This window comes from Erpetoichthys calabaricus, chromosome 1 (assembly GCF_900747795.2).
Source record: "Erpetoichthys calabaricus chromosome 1, fErpCal1.3, whole genome shotgun sequence".
Lineage (NCBI taxonomy): Eukaryota > Metazoa > Chordata > Cladistia > Polypteriformes > Polypteridae > Erpetoichthys > Erpetoichthys calabaricus.
Window position 1 is genome coordinate 71,547,443 of NC_041394.2, and position 21,243 is coordinate 71,568,685.

The window sequence follows — 21,243 nt, forward strand, 5'->3', positions numbered from 1 at the left end:
CCTGCCATAACACTGGGAGCTAGAGTCAGAAGGAAGAGGTACGAAGACAGAGTGCTGTGTATTGGTTTGTGCTTTTGTAACTGTACTGTGAAGGTGGGAAATTATTGGAAAGAGTTTCCCACAGCTGAATAAAAGCCTTGTGTGTTGCAGAGACTTGTGCCAGTCTCTGTTGGGTTTGGGGAGCTGTCTCTGTTGGGTTTGGGGAGCTGGAACGTCTCCTGCAGGCCACAATATATATAAATAAAACGTTATATATACATAAACATACATACACCAACATACAAACATAAACAAGTTATACATACGTACCTGCACAAGAATAAAATGAACACAACATAATCAATATGAATATACTGTAATGATTTAAACACTCAAACTCATCAGCTAAAAAGCAAATGAATAAAAGTGCTTTGTTAGTAAAAACGTAAAACTATGAATTGTGGGAGCTGACCTTATTGTGAGGGGTAAACCATTCCACAGTTTAGCACCAGCCACCACAAAGGCATGATCGGCATGTACGTGGGACAGTAAGCAATAGCTGATTTGAAGACCTCAGCTGCCAGGCTAGTGAAACATTAGCAAACATTTAAATTTTGTTTTCAGGAGTTAAGAGCCTCATCTTAACTGGCAGGCATCTCATCCTCAACAGGAAAATTGAAAATGAAGGCTGAAATTATCATCCTTAATCTTTGATAGTTTAAATGATTTGTTCCCTTTATCTGCTTTATTCCTCACAGAAGGCTGTGTTCATCTGAATGTGTTTAATTGCCTGTGATTTGCACTGGGAAGAGCTGACTACGAAGGTCATGCTGTATGCTAAATAATAGACAGACAGGTAGAGTGGCATAGTGGCACAGCTGCCACACACTCCCAGATCCCAGATCCCAGTAAGGAGACCTGGTTTCACTTCCCAGATCCTCCTTGCATGGAGTTTGCATGTTCTCCCCGTGTCTGCCTCTGGGTGCTCCGGTTTCCTTCCAAAGTCCAAAGACATGCAGGTTAGGTGCATTGGTGATCCTAACTTGTCCCTAGTGTGTGTTTGGTGTGTGTGCCCTGTGCTGGGCTGGCACCATGCCCGGGATTTGTTCCTGCTTTGCGCCCTGTGCTGACTGGGATTGGGTCCAGCAGACCCCCATGACCCTATGTTAGGATATAGCAGGTGGGAAAATGACTGACTGACTGACTGGCTATAAATTTGCAGTGTGTTCGCATGAGTGTGCCCTTGCTGTACAGGCACTCTGTCTAGGGCTGGTTCAGTCTTGGTTCACAATGAAATGTGGTGCAAATGTGAGCGCTGGATTGCTGGAAGTACAAACAACTTTTATTCAATTGTAGGAATTTTACACAACCAGATGAACACATAAAGTCTGTTATCTTTTCCATGGCTGGTTCTTGCCTTTCTCTGAATTATACTGGACTAGTTTCCAGCTTCCAGCAACCTTGTAAAAAAGGGGGGGGGGGGCATGTGTTGATAGCACGTTTCCACACCCACCACATGACAAACCACCTCAATTATGACCTGGTGACACCTCAGCACCACACTGGAACAGTGTCAGATTGTTTTTATTGTGGCTGGAGTGCCGATCCTGCCACCAACCACTAAGTTTTCCTGTAAGTTGGAGGACCGGCTTTAAAAGGAAACAAAAGAATTCAGGAAGTGGATGGGTTGATGGACAAACATGTTAGACAGCACATTAATGGTTCTTGACAATTAATTTTACCAATAGTGATGGTTAAATCAACTGAGAAATATTTTGAAAGATGAACACCTCAGGTGAATTGGCGTCTCTAAACAGGCCCAGTGTGTTTGTGTGTGTGTGAATGAGTCAGGACTCTGTGATGGACTGGTGCTTTTTCCAGGGATGTTCCGTGGCTTACCTCCAGTGCTGCTTAGATACGCACAGGACCCCAAATACCCTGAACTGAATTATGTGGGGTTAGGAATGTTATGTTATATTTAAAAAAGGTGAATTTGAAGTTGATTCCAAAAGTTTCCTGGCATTGAAAATGTCTTACATCCTGTTGTCAAATTGTGCAGCACATGGTGACAGGGTCAAGTCACGTTGGGATGGGGTGGTGTTATGTGTAGTTTTGTGGACTGAGGCTGAACACTCAGATACTTTGAGAAGCCCACATCTGAAGTGAAGGCATCACATTCTTACCCAAATGCATGACAATTGTCTGCAGTCATATTTGTCACATTCAGTTATACAACAGTACAGTATGTAGTGAGATGCTTAGCTGCCAAATGCAACTCTATGCATTGAAGAAGAATATACAAGGACAATAAACAGTAAAACAACATTTTTAAAAATGTTAATAAAAATCAATGTTAAATGACTGCAATACTAAGCATTATATTAGAACTATAAATTATATAAAATATGTGCTCACTAAATGAATGAATGACTGGCAGAAATGAGGCTCATCACTGCTGTACCAAATGCAAAGTATTTTATTTACAACCCCTTATGTATTATGTGATCACTGTTTGACTATTTAAGTTCACATATCTTCCATATTTTCTTATATTTCAATATATGGCAGCAGTTTGTAATTTTACTTTCTTTACACTGCTAAAGTTTCTGGTTAAAGCAGCTAGGCCAGTGTCCACCATCTGTAGACAGTGTCATTCTGTCTTTTCTCTTGGAATAAAGTGGACGTTTGTTCCATGTTGTGAACTCCACTAAGCCTTGGCTCTCAACACTTGAGCACTGCAATTCCAATTCCAATGGCCTTGCTGGCCACCACCTGAAACTCAGGGGAAGACTGGCATTTGCTTAAGTGCCTCAATGAAACAAGCTTATGGAAGAAAGTGTGGTTTGGGATGAGGAGCTTCAGAGTCTTTGGATTCTGGTTTTGGATGAATGATGTTCTCCTCGATCCTTTATTTAGTATTTCCTTCCGTTATTTTACATGTGATGCACATTAAGTTTACCGGCCTATAGTTACTTGGATCAGCCTGATCACCTTTTTGTACAACAGGATTTCTGCAAGCCTTCGGTCTATAGGAATTCCTGGATTTTGCTGAGATTTTCGAAAAATATGTGTAAAAGGTTTATATATGTATTGTAAGGGCAAAACAGGCCTCATAACACACTTGTTAACTTCCTTAAGCACTTGAGGATAAAAGTTATCTGGTTCTGGTGATTTTTTAGATTTCAGGCTATTGCTTGTGTGTTTAGTTTTCTTTTTTCCTACTGTTCCCCTTACCTATGAATTCAAATCAGGGCTGCTTAGACTTCTAAGGGGTGGTTGAAAGTTTTAAATCGTGATTCATTAACACTCATTTTCAAGTAAAATTTAATTCAATTTAATCCAACTTCCTTTGGTATAAAATGAAATTACGCATGACACAAAAAATATATAATGACCACATATAAAAATGCAGATTTATCACACAGTAAAACAAAACAATTTAAAACTGATGAAAATCAACAGATCATTAGAATATTGTTGGTAGACCTTTGATTTTGGAAAGGTTATAAAGTGTGCAGTCTTTGTTGGTTGGCTCTGGTATGACTGTCAAGTCCAATTCTTGAGGTGCACACTTGAGGGCGATAGGGCACTGAAAAGATGCTGTTATGAATGCATTCCCTGGCACTGGTGATTTGGTAACTCCAGCTGTTTTCAAAGGAAATATAGGCTTTCTGTGGTGTAGTCTACCATGTGATTGTATTTTCAGTACAGGCCCAAAACTCTTTTACAGAGATTCCACAATATTTCAGTCTCTCTTTGATAAAGTCCATGGATGTCTTGGATGTCTTGTTTTTTTCTGATGCCCTGTGCGAGAACTTCATAGAGAACTTGGCATGGTATACAGATGCTGTCCATGTAAGATACGTGGGTGTCCAGCAAAGTTGACCTTTGCTATATGATATGCACTAGTGATGGTAACATGCCCAGAAGAAACGAGTTGGAAGTAACACTTCATCAAGTGTTCATTTATGAATGGAGGAAAGTAAGGAAATTGATGAAGAAGTGTGGTACAAACATCAAATTGCCACTCCATGTATTCAGATTTACCCTTTGAAAAAAATGCAGTAACTTCCTTGGGGTTTGTAATTTTTTTTTCTGTGATCCAACTTCTGCTCTTTTGGCTGTGTAATAACAAATACACAGTTGGCTCTCAAACACACCACCCCACATGGCTATGTTTTCATTAAATCTAGTAAAAAAGTTGAAAGGTAAACAGGTACATACGCCTCACACAGGAGAACATGTGCTGAGGTGAGGAAAAACAAAAAACATAAAAAAAAAAATCAAAATTGGAGGAAAACTGGAAAGGAGAAATTGCTTTTCAGAGTGACTCCCAGCCACTTCTTGGCTACTTCAACAACGTGAAGGCTGTTTTAGATGAAAGAGCGAGAAGCATTGCTGATCTGAAAGTTCAATAAGAGTAAGATGTAAATCAATCCCTCATCACCCAGATGTGTATCACTAAGAGCAGCAGTGTTGATTCTGTACCAAGCTGGTTCCTTAAGGGATGATCTTCCATAAGGTCTTGCTGTATCGTCTCTATCCATAAGTTTTCCATATTCAAACTAGTCTGAAGAAGTTTTCCTTGTCTCTGTTTTTGTTTTCTACTGTATGAATGGCTTAACTGTCAGCTGACACCTCTTCCTGTTCCCACCAAGTCCTTAAAGAGGGCTGCCGAACTTCTCTGCTCCATTTGGTTAAGAGAAGAGCTAAAACTTAGCCAGATGCCAACTACATGCAGATTTGGGACTATGACTGCCAGTTGTGTCGTGGCGAAAAATTGTCACCAAAAGGCTTTTTACCTGAAATGAAGCCTATTAGGACTCAGAGGATAGGCAAACAGAGTCTATAGTTTTATTGCAATAAAATAACAATAATAATAACACAGACTCAACCCAACACGGCCAAATTGAGCTGAGCCCTGAACAGTTCAGAACCCAAAACTTATATAGTAAATTGTTATCACTCCGACCTCACTCAAATGAGCTCATTCGCTGTTTTTCTCTGACTCCCCTCTGCACCTGTCCGGCCGATACCTCGAGTCTCATGGGAATCATTATTATCTCCTGATTTTACCTGCAGCTGGTCTCCAGTATGTTACTGTCTATTGTCCATTTTTAGTTTCTGTTTTGCTTATTATGATTGGCCTAGGCTGATCAGATGTTCTCTTCTTCCATTCTTGGGCACTTTTATCATTTCCTTTCCCTTGGCCTTCAAGCTATTTTTTATATAGCGGCTGAAGCTAAGCTTTTAATTAAAAAGAAATATAGCATGTACTTTTATTTAATTCTTTGCGTGGCAGGCCTGACTTGCATTATTTTCTGCACTAAGGTTAATGCTTATATATTTGTGTATATTTATTTTTACTAGTACATGAATACACTAATTTTATTTTTCATGCATTACATCATCTTGACCTTGTTAGTAGCAATGCCTCTTGCTGTTTCTGCTGATTCACTATTCCAGCTGGCTTCTCACGTGCCTACCAGAACCATTTTTTCTTCCTTGTTATGTTCCTTACTTCCTAACCATGAACACGTGTTCATGTTTTCCCCTTCTTCTGTCCTCGATAGTTTCTGTGCATCATTCTCTTTCTCTTCTGTCCTTCCTTTCCCAAATTGGTAATTCTGATCCAAGCTTAAAAATAATGCAATATAGCTAATGTTTTTTTATTTAACTATTTAGTTGACATTCTAATTTATGCTAAATTTAATGCTTTGAGAAGCTGTTAATTACTTTTTTGGCTATTTATGCTAATATGCTATTTATGCTAATATATAAATATTTATCTTCCATAGTTGTAACCCTACCAGACACTCCCATTGCCCTTCTACTACTGCACTGAAATTGCAAAAAAGAACTGGTGCAAAACAACCTGTGCTTGAAAGATTATAAGTGGAAGAATCATTGCACAGGGACAATTCTACACTCTCCAGTGGTACAAAAAAGTCTCCACTTGCAACCTCCTTGATTACAGGAGCTGCCAGAAAGGCGATAGAATTTACCACAAACCTGATTTCAAGGCTTCAGTTCAGATTTTCTGTAGGGGTTTACTCTCTTGGTCTTGATCTTTGATCTGATTTTAATATGTTATATTAATTCTATTATTGCATGACCTTTAGAGGTCTTTCCCAAGATTATCACCAGCAATGTAACTGGCAAACTCCTGCAGGGCAGGGAATGTCTATCATTCTGTTCATATCCAGGGGTCTGCTCACTGCACTACAAGAAATATAACTCCATGAATATTATCATTGAGATAAGGTGAGCTGACGACAGTGGAGAGGAAAACAAAAACTTCATCCAGCAGCATCCTGGAAGAAAACAAACCTCTGGGGGTCCATGGTCAGACATAACAGAGAAAGTCAGCCACAGTCAGAGTCCTGGCCACCCATCCCCTCCTGGGTATTTTAGAGTATTATAGAAGTTTGACTGGCAGTGTAAGGAGAGGACAGAATGCTTCATTGAAGTCAATAAAGAGGTGTTGTTGCTGCAAGCCCTTCAACTCTACACTCTTTAACTATAGTGCCTTGTACAACACTCTCCATAACAACTGATTTTTCCTGCTGGATGGGGAGGGAGAATTTAAATATGATTGTTAGTTGACATACTTACATGACTAGATTTGAGTCACTGAACTACAATATATACATTAATATGTTAAATCAGTTTAAAAAAGAGAACAAAACCTGGAGCAGCCCTATTGCTTTAACAATGTCTTTTTTACTGTCTTCAGAATTGAACTCCATAAAGCTATTTGAATTGAATTTGCTAGTAAATCATTAACAGATCTTTAAAATTAGCTTTCAGGATTTCCACAATAAAGTCGTTCTCATTCAGCTGTAGTCTGATAAGGTGACAGTCCTGGGTCAACAAGCTGGTCACTGTCTACATGGGGTTGATTTGAAGTACTCGTGTCTCCCTCCACACCCTGAACACTTGGACGTTTGGCTTACAGGCATCTCTAAATTAGCCTGCTATGAGCAGGAGTAGGTAAGCTTATCCAACAATCGAATACCACCCTGCCCACCACTGGTTCCCACCTTGGAAGGACCCTTCTACCCAGTGATTCCAGTGCTCCTTTATCAGCAATGAACAGCTTGGCAGTAGAGCAGTGACACCGAGTGCCACATGAGAACAGAGCTGAAAAAGTGTCTTGAGACCATTGTGTCATTAGTAATAAGACAACCTGTAATAGTCCATTAGTAGTTCAGCTACAGAGAATATTTACAAGTTACACATAGGAAAAAGATTTATGGAACTACTCACTAATTAAGACATAATAGGATAAAAGATAAAATTTAACAATTACTTTATGATATTTAAATTATCTTAACAAAAGTAAGGCAAACAAAACACGCACATTACCCTGATTGGGTCACTACCTTTAATATACTAATAACTTGGGGCAACAACAACTGCAATAAGGCGCCATGGTGGTGCAGTGGGTAGCATTGCCACCTTAGAGCATCACAGGTTTGAACTCCTTGTCATGTTGCTGTCCATGTAGAGTCTGCATGTCCTCCCTCTGTGGTTTCCTCAGGTGCTTCATATCTTCTCCCACATTACCCATGACATGCAGGTTAGGTGTACTGGCAACTCCAAACTGGACCTGTGTGTGACTGGCAATCTGTCCAGCGCTGTTTTCTGCCTTGTGCCCAGTACTGCCTGGACTGTTTTAGCCACCAGGTGACCCTGAACTGGATGACCTGGGTGTATTAGATGTGGTGAAAATACAAAAATTCCAAAAGTGAGCTCTCTTCATAATGCTGCGCAAGTGACCTGTGACCACTTTTGTGTCGTCTGATTATTTAACACGATACTTCACAACACAAGTAGTCCTACACAGAAACTCATACAAGGGGTAGAAAATCCTTAATAAAGGTTTACAAAAATCACACATCTCTAAGAATCAGTAGTTAAGAATTTGAAACGGTGTGTAGAAATTTAAAACAGTCATCAGGGTTCAAACTTTCTGAAATGGTCAAATTCAAGGCTGAAAAGTGTGCTATTTGTTTTTTTCAAACTGGCAGAAATTAAACAGGGGTGGAGCTGACCAATGTACAATAAAAAGTAAGCATTCATATTGTGATGTTAGAAATAGACAGAAGTGTGTCATCAGGGTTTTTTGTATAGTGAGTGATGGTGTAAATCAGTTCACCCTAATTGTCTATTCCAGTTCAAGGCCTATCCTGGCACAGGAGCAAAGCTGGGATGGGGTGCCCAAGTCATCGGCTATTATATTTCGGTATATCACAGGGCAGAAGACAAGCTGGTTTTGGTCTTACTTGATGTGACCTTTATTTACATGAAATAAGGTTTCATATTTTTACATTTCAATGAAATGCTTCTCCTGCCCTCCACACGCATGAGGTCAGCTGGATGAGATATGGCTGCACATTTCTACCTCAAACCTACAAGTCGATGACCAAGAGGAAGAACTCGTCAGTGTTGTTGTAACCTCACTGCTCATGACAGCAAAACTAAAAGATCTAAAAAGATCTAAAAAAAATGTAACAGCTTGTCTTGCTGTTTTACATGAAAACTTAAAGTAAAACATTAACTGAAAGCCTGTCTGTATACCGGCTCATTATTCGTGATGTTGATCTTGGGTTTGCATTTTATTTGGAAATATGGCTGTTCGTTCAAATATCAGTCAGCCAAGGCCAGGCATTTTTCATCTCATATCATATATAATATCTTCTTTCTTATTGCAGCTTTTCCACTGTTCTCTGTAAAGTTTTGAAAAGGGACATTCATTTGAATTGGATGTACATGAACATACAAAGCAGAAATTTGTGTTTCAGAACAATCTATATATATAATTCACTAAGGCATCGCAAGACACCATGGAGCACATAAGACAGAGCCATAGCCATGCCCACCAACTCACAGAGCCCCGCCTACCAACAATTCACTAAGACAGAGATCATGAGATACGCACGATGAAACCACGTCTGCCAACTCACAGAGACCCGCCCACCAACTCTAAGACCATGGGATACCCCTCGCAAACTGTTATTCACTGCATACAGTGATTCACATCCGCGACAAACAAACTGTTTTACACGCTGCATACAGCGATTCACATCTGTGCCTCACTCTCAAAGCATACACACTGCCTGGTCATGTGCCCGCTCACAAGAGCTCACCAAATACCGCCCCAGTCGCTTTCGTCTCTGCTACAGTCCACAGCATACACACTGCCTGGTCATGTGCCCACTCACAAGAGCTCACCAAACACCGCCCCATTCGCCTTCGTCTCTGCTACAGTCCACATGCACCTCTGAGCCACGTTGACTTTTCATTGTTCTTTTCGGTTCCAGCTGCTTTTTTATAGATAATCCACCACGTCGCACGCAAGACACCATGGAGCACGCAAGACAGAGCCAGAGCCATGCCGGCCAACTCACAGAGCCCCGCCCACCAACAATTCACTAAGACAGAGACCGTGGGATATGCTGAAACTTGACTCCCTCCTGCTAAATAGTTACGCGACCCCCGAGCGGTCGGCGTCCAACTTCTTAGAGGGACAAGTGGCTTTCAGCCACATGAGATTGAGCAATAACAGGTCTGTGATGCCCTTAGATGTCTTGGGCTGCACGCGCACTACACTGAATGGATCAACATGTGTCTACACGGCGATGAGAGGCGTGGGTAAACCGTTGAACCCCATTCGTGATGGTGACCGGGGCTTGCAAATTCCCAGTAAGAGCGAGTCATAAGCTCGCACTGATTACGTCCCTGCCCTTTGTACACACCGATTTGATGGTTTAGTGAGGTCCTCGGATCGGCCCTGCCACGGTCGCTCGTGGCTTCCATTTTCTTACAGACATATCCTCAAACCCACCCCATTTGGACAACTGTGTCTTTCAGGAAGTGTTCACCCATCAATAAATAATTATGCGGCGTACGTTACGCCGCGGGTTGGCTAGTTCTGTTCTTGTTTGAAAAGGACAAGACAAGTTGATACTGAGAAATATTGCAAATTGTTACCCTAATCTTAGATTTACATGCTTTGTTCTCATATTAGTTTTCATGCCATACAGAAAGTAGCGTTCACTTGCATAAGTTCAGTTGCCTATGTAGGCCATGCTGTATGGTAAAGAATGGACTGATGGAGCAGAACAGTAGCATTGGTGCCTCACGCTTCTGGGCACTGAGTTTCAGTCCTGGCACACTCATTGTCTTTGTGGATTTTGCATGTCCCCCATGTTTTTGCTTTTTTTTTTTTGGATACTCAAGTTTATTGTCAGGTTCATTGAACCCTTTAAATTTGCACAGTGTGATTGTTGCCATGAGTATTTTCATTTTGATGAAGCAGTTACAAAAATTAATGGAGAGATGACTCCTCTATTAATTTAAGTTCAGATATTTAATTCTTCATTGTAGGAATCTTTTTAAACCAGACGAAAACATGAAACCTGGTATCTCATCCAGGGTTGGTGCCTACTTCGCTTCAAGTGGCACTGGATCAGTCTCCAGTTTCCAGTAACCATGTAATGGAAAAATTGAATTCAGAAAATAAATGTTTGGATGGATGAACATGGTGGGCTGTATAATGATAATTACTAGCCTTCAATACGGTATCTTATCGAAAAGTTACCGAAAATACGCCCTTTGATCAGATAATTTTGTTGCTTTGACATACTGTAGAATTTCAGAATGTTAGAAAAAATTTGACATAATATAGGCCTGATATGGGCACAATAATACAATGGTAAGTCTATCTGTTTTGATCATATCATGCATTTATGAACTTCTATTTACCTTATATGCTAGCCTTTACATCCATCTTTATTTGTGCTTCTTGCTGCTTGTCTTGTTGGCCATCAGAAATTCCTGCTCTCTTGTGGACACCAAAAACTTGACAATTTGTCATTATATATAGAGACGGCTGCGGTGGGCAGGCGCCCTGCTCGGGCTTTGTTTCCTGCCTTGCACCTTGTGTTGGCTGGGATTGGCTCCAGCAGACCCCCGTAACGCTGTAGTTAGGATATAGTGGGTTGGATAATGGATGGATGGATGGATGGATGGATATAGAGACGGATCTGCCCAATCACCTTCTTTATATAACAGGATAACATTTTCCAGTCCTTAGCAATTTTCCCAGTTTGCAGTGACTTCCTAAAATATGCATCAAGGATTTACTATTTACTCACTCACCTCCTTAACCTCTAGAGGATAAATGCTATTTGGTCCTGGTGTTTTGTTATAGTTCAGCTTGTTTCATCTAAGCAGTTACTGTTAATGCTGGATGTTCTCCATTTCCTCATATGTGAAAACTTCACAAAAATGCATTTTCTACTTTGGTGTCTGTTAGTGAAGTGTGCCACTGTGATCTGTGAGCTTTATTGCATTTTATATAATTTTACCTTGAACGGGTAACTGAGGCCATGAATAGGCACAGCTGACACAGTTTAAGCCACACAAGCCAGCTTACAGGGAAAGAGCAAAAAAGAGACGTGAAGAGAAAAGTGGAGGCAACTCAGACAGGCTATTAAAGCAGAGTAGGTGGTACAACGCTCCGTTTAGGTTCAAGAGTTACTGTGTACTATTTAAAATTGGACTGTGCTAAAAAAGATTGAACCCCATGTTTGGAAATTGCATTTTCTTATTTTTCGAACCAAAGACCTTGAGAAAAGTATAAAGTTCTTGCAACTTCACTGAAAATTGAAGCTCACCTATGGACAGATAGATACTGTATGTTCCTGCGCATATCTAGGAAAAATGCCTCCCACACTTCTAAAGTGAACAGAGCCAACTGCAGGACCCCATGATGGCATCAAGCTTTGCCAGGAACTTTCCTTCAAATCAGTATTATAGTGAGTGTCACAATATTCTTTATCCTCCTCTATCTTAGAATTACCACCGTACCATTAGTGAAGGATATAATATTTTATTTTATAATAAATTTTTATACACCTGGCCTGTCCTAAACTTGCTGTGTCCCATTCCCTGGTTTAACCAATGCATTGGTGCTACATTTTTTCCACAAGGAGTCCAATGCCCCATAAACCTATGACCCTTCTATCTTACACCAAGACTTAAGCAACATTATAAATAAGTTCTCCATCCAAAAATTATTTTTTTTATATGTTACTTACCTCATGTAGTCTGTACTGGTGGCCAAGAAAAAAATTTAATTTCATGTTTTGACGTAGAAAGTAAAAAACAAGATTAAAAATGAATGGGACCCAATGGTGACCAAGCCTGGACATTGGCAAATGATGTGAAAAATGTCCATTAAGAAAACAGAAGAAGAATTCTTACATAATTCTTACATAACTCATGTCACATAATCCATATTTACATTCTTCATTCACTGCTGTGGGTTGGCACCCTGCCCGGGATTGGTTCCTGCCTTGTGCCCTGTGTTGGCTGAGATTGGCTCCAACAGACCCCCGTGACCCTGTGTTTGGATTCAGCGGGTTGGAAAATGGATGGATGGACATTATTCATTCATTTGTATGCTCAGAATGTGCAAAATGCATTCATTTTTGATAAAATATTATTAACTCCTTGTGTATGGTCTTCAAGACAAAAAACAACCTGAAGACTCCTTAGCAGTTTCACTATATTCATGAACTTGGAGAGGCGTTGCTAACTCTTAAGAATTACCGAGGGCAGAGAACGTGGACCCACCTGTGCTTGCTACCCCACTGGCTTTTGTAAGAAGACACTGGTGATACCATGTCTTAGCCATATCGCTAGCATATGAGTTCTATTAATCATTTTCTCGAGAAAATACCTCCAGATAGACAATATTTTTAGTGAAAACTTCAAGCCTTGCCCTCCGTTGCACGTTGTTAGGCTGCAGTGTTTGCTTTATTTTAACGCTGCGTCTTTTCATTTCTGTCATTAGCATGACGTTGTTGTTGGAGGCAGCATTTGCTCCCCACAAGTCTTTTGTTTTTCCTGTTTGTGACTTTCAGGGTGATAGGTATGTGGACATACGGTAAGGTCTGCATGACTTTAACTCTTTGAGGGCTAAATATTTTTTACAAAAAATATAGTTTTCTGAAAAGCAATGGCTTCCCACAGAATTCAATAAGACACATCTTTTGTTGCATGCTGTGCATGCCAGTTTGCCAAGAATGTGTGGCAGGCTTGCTGCCAGGCTGTCTTTGCGTGGCTGGTGCAGCAGCAGCGGTCACTGTCCCAGTTTATTGCAATCTGGTTTCTACCTCTTATCATTGTTGAGTGGCAGTCCCCCCAGGCGAACAGCGCCATAGGCATGTCAGCTACTTGAACCTGTTAAGCTCAACGAATAGCTGGGGAACAATCAGCTGAAGCCGGAACATTACATTTGTCTTCAATCGCTTGTATCAAAATCGGAGTCCAACAAGTCATAGTCCAGTTCAGAGAGAATAGACAAAACATCATCCCTGGGAAATATTCTGCTTTACGCATCCCCTTTGGTCTCTTGCCAGGTGTCAGGGCCATTTTTGCTCTTGTTTGTGCCTTGCTACTCATGGCAGTGCAGGAAATCTCAGTCAAAACCAACAAAGTAACTTTCCTTCTAGCAACAAGACTCCAAGTAAAAACATAATGGTTGGTTTTGTCCCAGTTTACACTTGATTACCATTGTCAACTCCTCCTTTTGACAAAAGTTGACATGAGCCCTGAAAGAGTTAAGGCATGTTGGTCTAAAAAAGAGCCCATGAGAGTGTGGTCTACATTAGAGTCTGTAGAAAAAAGCGAAGAAGATGACAAAGAAGTAGAAAAATCAGGCGAAAAATGCAAATGTCCCCACAGGGAGACATCAGTCTCTAATTGCAGTTCAAATATTGTCATTTATCTATTGTTCTGCCCCTGTCCCTTGCTATACATCGGCAAAACCCTACATTCTATCCATTATTATATTACAGAACATAAAAGCAACATCAGGACCAAATCTTTGAAGCATCCCGCATCTAGACCTTTAATTACTACAAATTACAAACTCTCAAACCTTAAGTTTACTGAGTAAAACCACACCCCTGTCGGGGTAATTTTAACAATCTGTTGCTACTCAGGGACGCACACTGGATTTTTCAATTAAAGACCTTACAGTACACCCCATTAGTCTTAATGAACCATTTGAATAGGCATGTTTTCTGTGATATACGGTGAGACAGATGCAGATTTATGCGTTATGTGGAGTGTGTGAGGTACACAAGTTTTCATTATTTCCATATTGTAATGTACAGTATGCGCTCTCTCTAGTTTTTTTTTATTGATTTTCTATTCTTGTTCATTTTTCTTCCAGCTAGTTACAAGCCCTTTAGTTGATTTTCTTTTATATTTACTTATTGACATACGGGTGAGGTGAGCTTCACCCTTTGCTAAGTAGTTTCTTTCTGAAGTGATTATAAATACTCTATGTGGTATGGTTATTTTTAAAGTTCATACAGCTTTCATTTTTGGTCAATTGATTGATGGATGAGCGGTGGATCTACTGTTATTAGTCCTGGTTCCTATATCATAGGTATTTCAAATAAGTTTTAATTAAGTTCATTATTGGTTTTCTGTGCCCTGAAGAAGTTCTTCCTTCAAACGCATTGGCCAGATCTACACCTTACATCACATCATATACAGTATATATTAATATATATTTCATAATTATTGTAAATAACAAGTGCTGATAGTTTTTTTTTGTTAGTTGGCTCACGCCAACTTCTATTGTTCTATTGTACAAATAGTTTGTATTGTTTGTTCTACAATATTGTTCTATTGTTCATCCATCCATCCATTGTCTCCCGCTTATCCGAGGTCGGGTCGCGGGGGCAGCAGCTTGAGCAGAGATGCCCAGACTTCCCTCTCCCCGGCCACTTCTTCTAGCTCTTCCGGGAGAATCCCAAGGCGTTCCCAGGCCAGTCGAGAGACATAGTCCCTCCAGCGTGTCCTGGGTCTTCCCCGGGGCCTCCTCCCGGTTGGACGTGCCCGGAACACCTCACCAGGGAGGCGTCCAGGAGGCATCCTGATCAGATGCCCGAGCCACCTCATCTGACTCCTCTCGATGCGGAGGAGCAGCGGCTCTACTCTGAGCCCCTCCCGGATGACTGAGCTTCTCACCCTATCTTTAAGGGAAAGCCCAGACACCCTGCGGAGGAAACTCATTTCAGCCACTTGTATTCGCGATCTCATTCTTTCGGTCACAGATCGACTGGTAAATTGAGAGCTTCGCCTTGCGGCTCAGCTCCTTTTTCACCACGACAGACCGATGCAATGCTCGCATTACTGCGGATGCCGCACCGATCCGCCTGTCGATCTCACGCTCCATTCTTCCCTCACTCGTGAACAAGACCCCGAGATACTTGAACTCCTCCACTTGGGGCAGGATCTCGCTACCAACCCTGAGAGGGCACTCCACCCTTTTCCGGCTGAGGACCATGGTCTCGGATTTGGAGGTGCTGATTCTCATCCCAGCCGCTTCACACTCGGCTGCGAACCGATCCAGAGAGAGCTGAAGATCACGGCCTGATGAAGCAAACAGGACAACATCATCTGCAAAAAGCAGTGACCCAATCCTGAGCCCACCAAACCGGACCCCCTATTGTTTGCTGCTGATTATACTGTCTGTGTATTATTTATTAGAATTTTTTTGTTTTTGCCTTTGTACAGTAATTATAATATTTTCTTGTATGTTCCATTGGTATATGTACAACATATATTTTTGTTGTGTTTGTAAATTTTGTTTTATTATACGTGGGATATTAAATTTGGGTTTATAACTACTGTAGTTTGTGAGGACATTCTATTTTTCCATATGATGATTGCGTTGTGTTTTACTTTTTGTGAAGTTTTTGTTTAATGAACTACCAGTAACGGCAGACTGCATGATAACGTGCAGTGAATACACTTGACTTCATCATTCATAGTTTTCATCCTCTTTCTCTGTACGTTTAGCATTTGTTTGCTCAGAGATTGATGCACTTGCTGCTTCCTGAGCCGCTCATGTTTTCTCCACCCTGTTTGCCCGCTTCTTCTCTTCTTCCATCGGCATCTTGTCGCGTTAAAACTGATGAAGTCAGATTTTCTTAATTTTTCACTTAAGATGGCATTTAAGTGTTCAATCTGCCTCAAAAATCTGCGAAGGTGGTGGGATGAGAACGGCACCCGTATGTGTGTGCCACACGGCCGCCCTGTTGCCGAGAGTTGACTCTACAATAAAATAAAAATAAAAAGAGTAATAAAAATCATCACCCTGTAAGCGGACAGTAGATGTCACGTAGGTCAAACAGTTTGCGAACTACAGGTGATTTAAAATCCTGGACAGACAAACGGACAGCCACGGTAGCGTAATATATAAGAAAATACTTTATTCTATAATATCTGCCTTTACTTATTTAAAATTTAGAGTGAGAGTGGAATTATATACTTTGACATTATTTTTTTCTTTTTTCCTTTAGATGCATTTAAAATACATATAGAAACTTGTTTTGGGTTCTGCTTGCTTTGTCTCTTGGTATATTTCCCAATAAGTAGGTTGTTTACATATTTTTCGTATTTTCGCAGTAGTAGTTGTTCCATCAGAGGACACCCTCACAGTCCTAAGTACAACTCTTTTGGTCCTCAGAGGATACACATCTGAGCACGGGGGACACCATGAAAATTCCATACAACCAGTGATGAAGTCAGGGTCTCTAGAGCTATGAGGCAGCAGCACTGCCCACTGTGCCACCATTTCCTTTTTTTTTTTGCAAATTGTACTGTTAGGCTTCTAAATTTCATATTGTATTGTATTCCTATTGTCCCTGTGAAGTGCTCTATGATGATACATGCTGTGTTTGGAGTTATATAAAATACAGGCTAATTGGTTCAATGATTTGCACACCATGACAAGTGATATCAAGGCCACTGCAGTGTTCCTGCTTCTGTTGTCCTCTTTTCCACACACATGAAGTCATTTAGACAAGACACCACTGCCTGCTTCTGTCTCACACCTCTGAGTCAACAAACAAGTAGAACACAACAGCAGTGTTGTAACCTCGATGCTCACGAATGCAAAACCTAAGATGTCAAAAAAAATTAAACAGATTAATGCTGCTGTTTTACACGAAAAGGAACTTGATGTGCAGAACTAACAGAAAGCCCGCTTGCCTGTGTGCTCTTTCATGACGTTTCTCTCCTTTTGCATGTTAGTTGAAGATGTTACTGATAATCCAAATGTCAGCTAGTCCAGCCCTTGTGTTTCTTCTCCTATATGAAAGAAATATAATCTTTCCTTTTGTGATTCTCTGTCGTTATCTTTCAATGAAAATATTGTTACAAGTCCAACATAGGAAAATTAATTTGAATTTTCCATAGGATTAATGTCAACAAGCAAAGCAGTAATTTGCATATCAGAAAGTCTATTTAAACACCAGGCAATAACACACACCATCTAAACCTGTGCAGAGTGTGAACGTCCACTGTCAGTAAGGACAAACTGAAGCGGAGACATCCACACAGCCTGCTGACCACAATTCTTGGAAACATTAAGCAGCAGTTAGGCTTTAGGTAAGCAAAACTCTGTAAGTGTAAAGTGACTGTTCATTCTTGAGTCTATGTTGGCCACTCGATGTCAGAAGGGACACGAGACTCACCTTAACTAGCAAACACCTTCAGCCTAACAGTCAGGTAGAAACTGAAAGCTTGTTTTAGACAATGCAATTGCCACGCTTAATCTGAGAAGGTTTACATTTGTTGATGTTTTTGTCTGTTTCAGTCCTTCATTCTTCAATCAGAACAGATTTTGTTGCCTGTGACTTCTACTGGGAAGTGCTGCCTATGAAGGCCATGCAATAGACCAACAAGTAGAGTGGCACAGTGGCTCAGCCACTTCACACTCTGGATTTTGCATGTTTTTCATACAGTATTTGTGCTTTTCAAGTTAATTGGTAATTACAAATTGGCATGGAGGGTGTGTTTTCACCAGGCTGTACAGGTACTGCGTCTTGATTTGGTTCAGTCTTTGTTCTCCATGAAGGATGTAAGCAGGTGCAGTACATGGATGCAAATGCAATTGCTTGATTATTTGAAGTACAAACATCTGTTTCTTCATTGTAGGAATTTTTTTAAATCAGAAGAAAACATAAAGTTCAGAGCTGCTTTCTCTCATTGTTTCTCTGCAGGCTCCAGTTTCCAGCAACATTGTAACAGAAAAAAAATGAATTCGCAAAGTGGATTGAGTGGATGGATAAACATGATGGGCAGGATATTAATAATTCTTGCAGGTAAGTCATTTCAATCTTGATGGCTAAGTCAACAGAGAAATATCATGAAAGGAGTAAAGACCTAAAGATGAATGGCACAGGTTAACAGGTATCTGTAAACTGGCTGGGTGTGATTGGGTGTGTGTGCAAGTCAGGAATCTGTGATAGACCGGCAACTTGTCCAGGAATATGTGAGTTTGATAATATTAAGGTATACTGTTAAAAGAACTCTAATGTGTAAAATACAGTATGTTTATGCAATTTGTTTCCTGGTATTCATTAAGATGTCTGGTGTCCTGTTGTCAAGTCGGGACTTCTCAACACTTGCTGACATACAGCACAAGGTGACAGGGTCAAGTTACCTTTAGGATGGAGTGATGTTATGTGGAGTGGATGCTCAAACACTTTGAGAAGCCCACATTTGCAGTGCAGTGGTCACATAGCCATGTGCTACAACAGCCTAACTACATGATGTCTCTTTCCATTTGAAACTCAGTCCTAAGTTCTCCTACTTCATCTGCTAAGTCTGTGTAAAGTGCCAAGCAAAATGAATGACAATCGAGTATTCTCACTGTGTTTTCAGCTTTGCCCTCCACAGTTCTTTTCTTTCTCTATTCCCATTTCTGTTGTGCTTGATGTTTTCTGTTTTTTCACCACATGTCATGATTTTCAGCATTTTAGAAAATAGAAATACAAGATCCTACAAGGAAGACCTGAGAACTCAAGGACACTGTATACAACAAACAATTGTAAAAGAAAAACATAATATACAGCTAAGACAATGCTAAACCTCTAAATAAATACTTAAAATCCTGACAAAAATGGGCTCACTTTAATACTTTTAGTATTCTTTCAAGATTTTTTGAGAAAGTTCAGTACTTTTGTTTGCCCAGAAGGCAGTGGCTCAGAGTTGCCAAAAAAAAGTGTAAGAAGCTCATAATGGCCTTCTCAGCTCCAGTGAAGCACTACAAGAGCCATTGTGTCAGGTCAGTTGCACAGCGATTTGGGTCACACCTGTGCAGGTCGCCAGCCTTTCTTATTAGGTCCACAGCTTCATTAGGTCAGTCAGTGTCATGTCCTGCTTTTCCTGTGCTGCTCTCCTTTTGTCTTTTGCTGTTTTTAGTTTAAGGTCAGATACCCTGAAGTCTCTTCATTGCTAGGATGGTCACCCTGAACTCTGAGGACATCACTTATCAGGTTCTGCCTGAAGAACTGTCCTGCAACATGAGCACAGGTCTTTAAGTTTGACCATGGGAGATAATCTTTAGCAAAAGTTGATTTGGAGCTTTATAATGAATAAGGACACCACTGCATGTTTAGTGCTCAGCCACAGTTTGACAGCTGATGGTTTCCTTTTTGCTTTTTCTTTCTGACATTTTCTGCTGCAGGATTCAGATTGTTTGTACTGGCTGTGCACGGATCCCAGGAGTTTAACTATTATTATGTAAATGAAACAATGAACTGGACAAATGCACAGGCTTACTGCTGGAGTAACTTCACTGACTTGGTGACTATTGCAGATGACAAAGAACTTAACGAAATTCTGGACAACCTTACAAGAGAAAATTACTCTGATGCAGAAATCTGGATTGGGCTAAAAGATATAAATATGACCAATGGAACATGGAGCAACGGTGAAACATTCACCTATCGAGACTGGAATAAAGGGGAACCAAGCAATAATTTTGTATCTTGTGGCACCATGTACTACCACAGAAATGAAACAAACCACAATGGCACCTGGAATGACTGTGGCTGTCGAAACAATAAGACTTTCATCTGCTATGCAGGTAAGTTACAGCTGAGGACAGACTCGTGTCTGGAGGTAGAGTGGCACAAATGAGGCTCACCAGTGTCATACTGAATACAAAAGCTGTAATTTATAATAAAGAAAAATCCAAAAGGGAAGCAAGCAAATAATTATTTACCAAAGATGTAAAATTAAGATACAGAAAAATTATCTTGAGAAAGCAGAGTAAAGCAGAGTAAATATATATATAACCCTTGTTTTTCTTTTTAAAACCCATTACCACATCTTTCTGTAGTATTCAATTCTGTTAGACCCATTTTCAATTCAAAAATATACAGGAAATTATTTTTTCAACTTGAGATTCAATGTATTTTGCTCATTTTCTTTGAAGAACATGTTAAGAGAAGAATTTTAATCAAGTACATACATTACGTTTGTGATGTTCATGTCTGGTAGACCCGGGAGCAATGCATGTGTGGAAACTGTCGATAAAACAATGACATTACTTTTCAGGTATTGTTTCAAAATATCCATCCATTTTCCAACCCACTGAATCCGAACACAGGGTCACGGGGGTCTGCTGGAGCCAATCCCAGCCAACACAGGGCACAAGGCAGGAACCAATCCTGGGCAGGGTGCCAACCCACCGCAGGACACACACAAACACACCCACACACCAAGCACACACTAGGGCCAATTTAGAATCGCCAATGTTTCAAAATATTCAAAACCTAATCCCACAGGACCAATCATTTACATCACCATCGATCATGAACTCCTCCATCAACTCCTCCATACCCACACAATCTCCAACAATACCATTTTCTTTTATACAAACACCTAATCCCATCAGACCAATCATTGTAATTTCCTTTCAAAATGGAATTGGATAGGGATGCAAAAAATACACTGCTCTTCATATGTGGCTTCTTTCCAAACACCAACCAATATGGCAAAGAAAATCTCTGCTCAGATGACCTTAGAAATCATTTTAGAATAAAGAGAAGCTAATGTGAAAGGAGTGACCACTTTGAAAGACAAAGAATTTTCAGAAAATGAGCATCATGTTTCTGTCAATTTGAAGATGACAGCTGAGTTTGAAGAAGAGGATAGGATTGACTCTCTCACACAGGAGAAGAACTATGGATTTCAAAAATAATGAAATTGAATGAAATTCTTGAAGAAGGAAGGAGCCACCCTACTTTGCTGCCAAAGTGATAAAGATGCAACCAGAGAAAACATAAATGGCAGTTTCTCTTGTGCAAGACATCAGGTCTTCTTTTAAACATTTCATTCCAGACACCATCCAGAAAATCATTTTGGACTGCACAAATT

The 21,243-nt window shown here is 40.4% G+C and overlaps 3 protein-coding genes and 1 long non-coding RNA gene across 7 annotated transcripts in view; 3 read left to right on the forward strand and 1 right to left on the reverse strand.

Moving 5' to 3' along the window:
* LOC114651757 (secretory phospholipase A2 receptor-like) overlaps nt 1-21,243 on the forward strand; it is a 166,268-nt gene that overhangs the window by 37,803 nt on the left and 107,222 nt on the right. Inside the window, exons 1-3 of one of the 2 annotated variants that reach the window (XM_051929408.1) lie at nt 17,369-17,463; nt 18,078-18,179; nt 19,547-19,948. The exons of the other annotated variant lie outside the window; for it this stretch is intronic. Of the exons in view, the coding sequence (XP_051785368.1) occupies nt 18,113-18,179; nt 19,547-19,948 (469 nt within the window). The 5' untranslated portion in view covers nt 17,369-17,463; nt 18,078-18,112. Of the gene's footprint in view, nt 1-17,368; nt 17,464-18,077; nt 18,180-19,546; nt 19,949-21,243 lie in introns of those variants that run through there. 2 annotated transcript variants of the gene reach the window in all.
* Nucleotides 1-21,243, reverse strand: part of LOC127528620 (uncharacterized) — a 140,975-nt gene that overhangs the window by 35,299 nt on the left and 84,433 nt on the right. For all 3 annotated transcript variants that reach the window (XR_007935367.1, XR_007935365.1, XR_007935366.1), the window contains exon 2: nt 19,711-19,805. This is a non-coding gene — a long non-coding RNA (uncharacterized LOC127528620). The remainder of the gene's footprint in view (nt 1-19,710; nt 19,806-21,243) is intronic.
* Nucleotides 1-21,243, forward strand: part of LOC114651765 (macrophage mannose receptor 1-like) — a 136,500-nt gene that overhangs the window by 8,124 nt on the left and 107,133 nt on the right. The gene's annotated exons all lie outside the window — the stretch shown is intronic.
* The window catches only part of LOC114651773 (macrophage mannose receptor 1-like), a 55,797-nt gene that overhangs the window by 7,347 nt on the left and 27,207 nt on the right, over nt 1-21,243 (forward strand). The gene's annotated exons all lie outside the window — the stretch shown is intronic.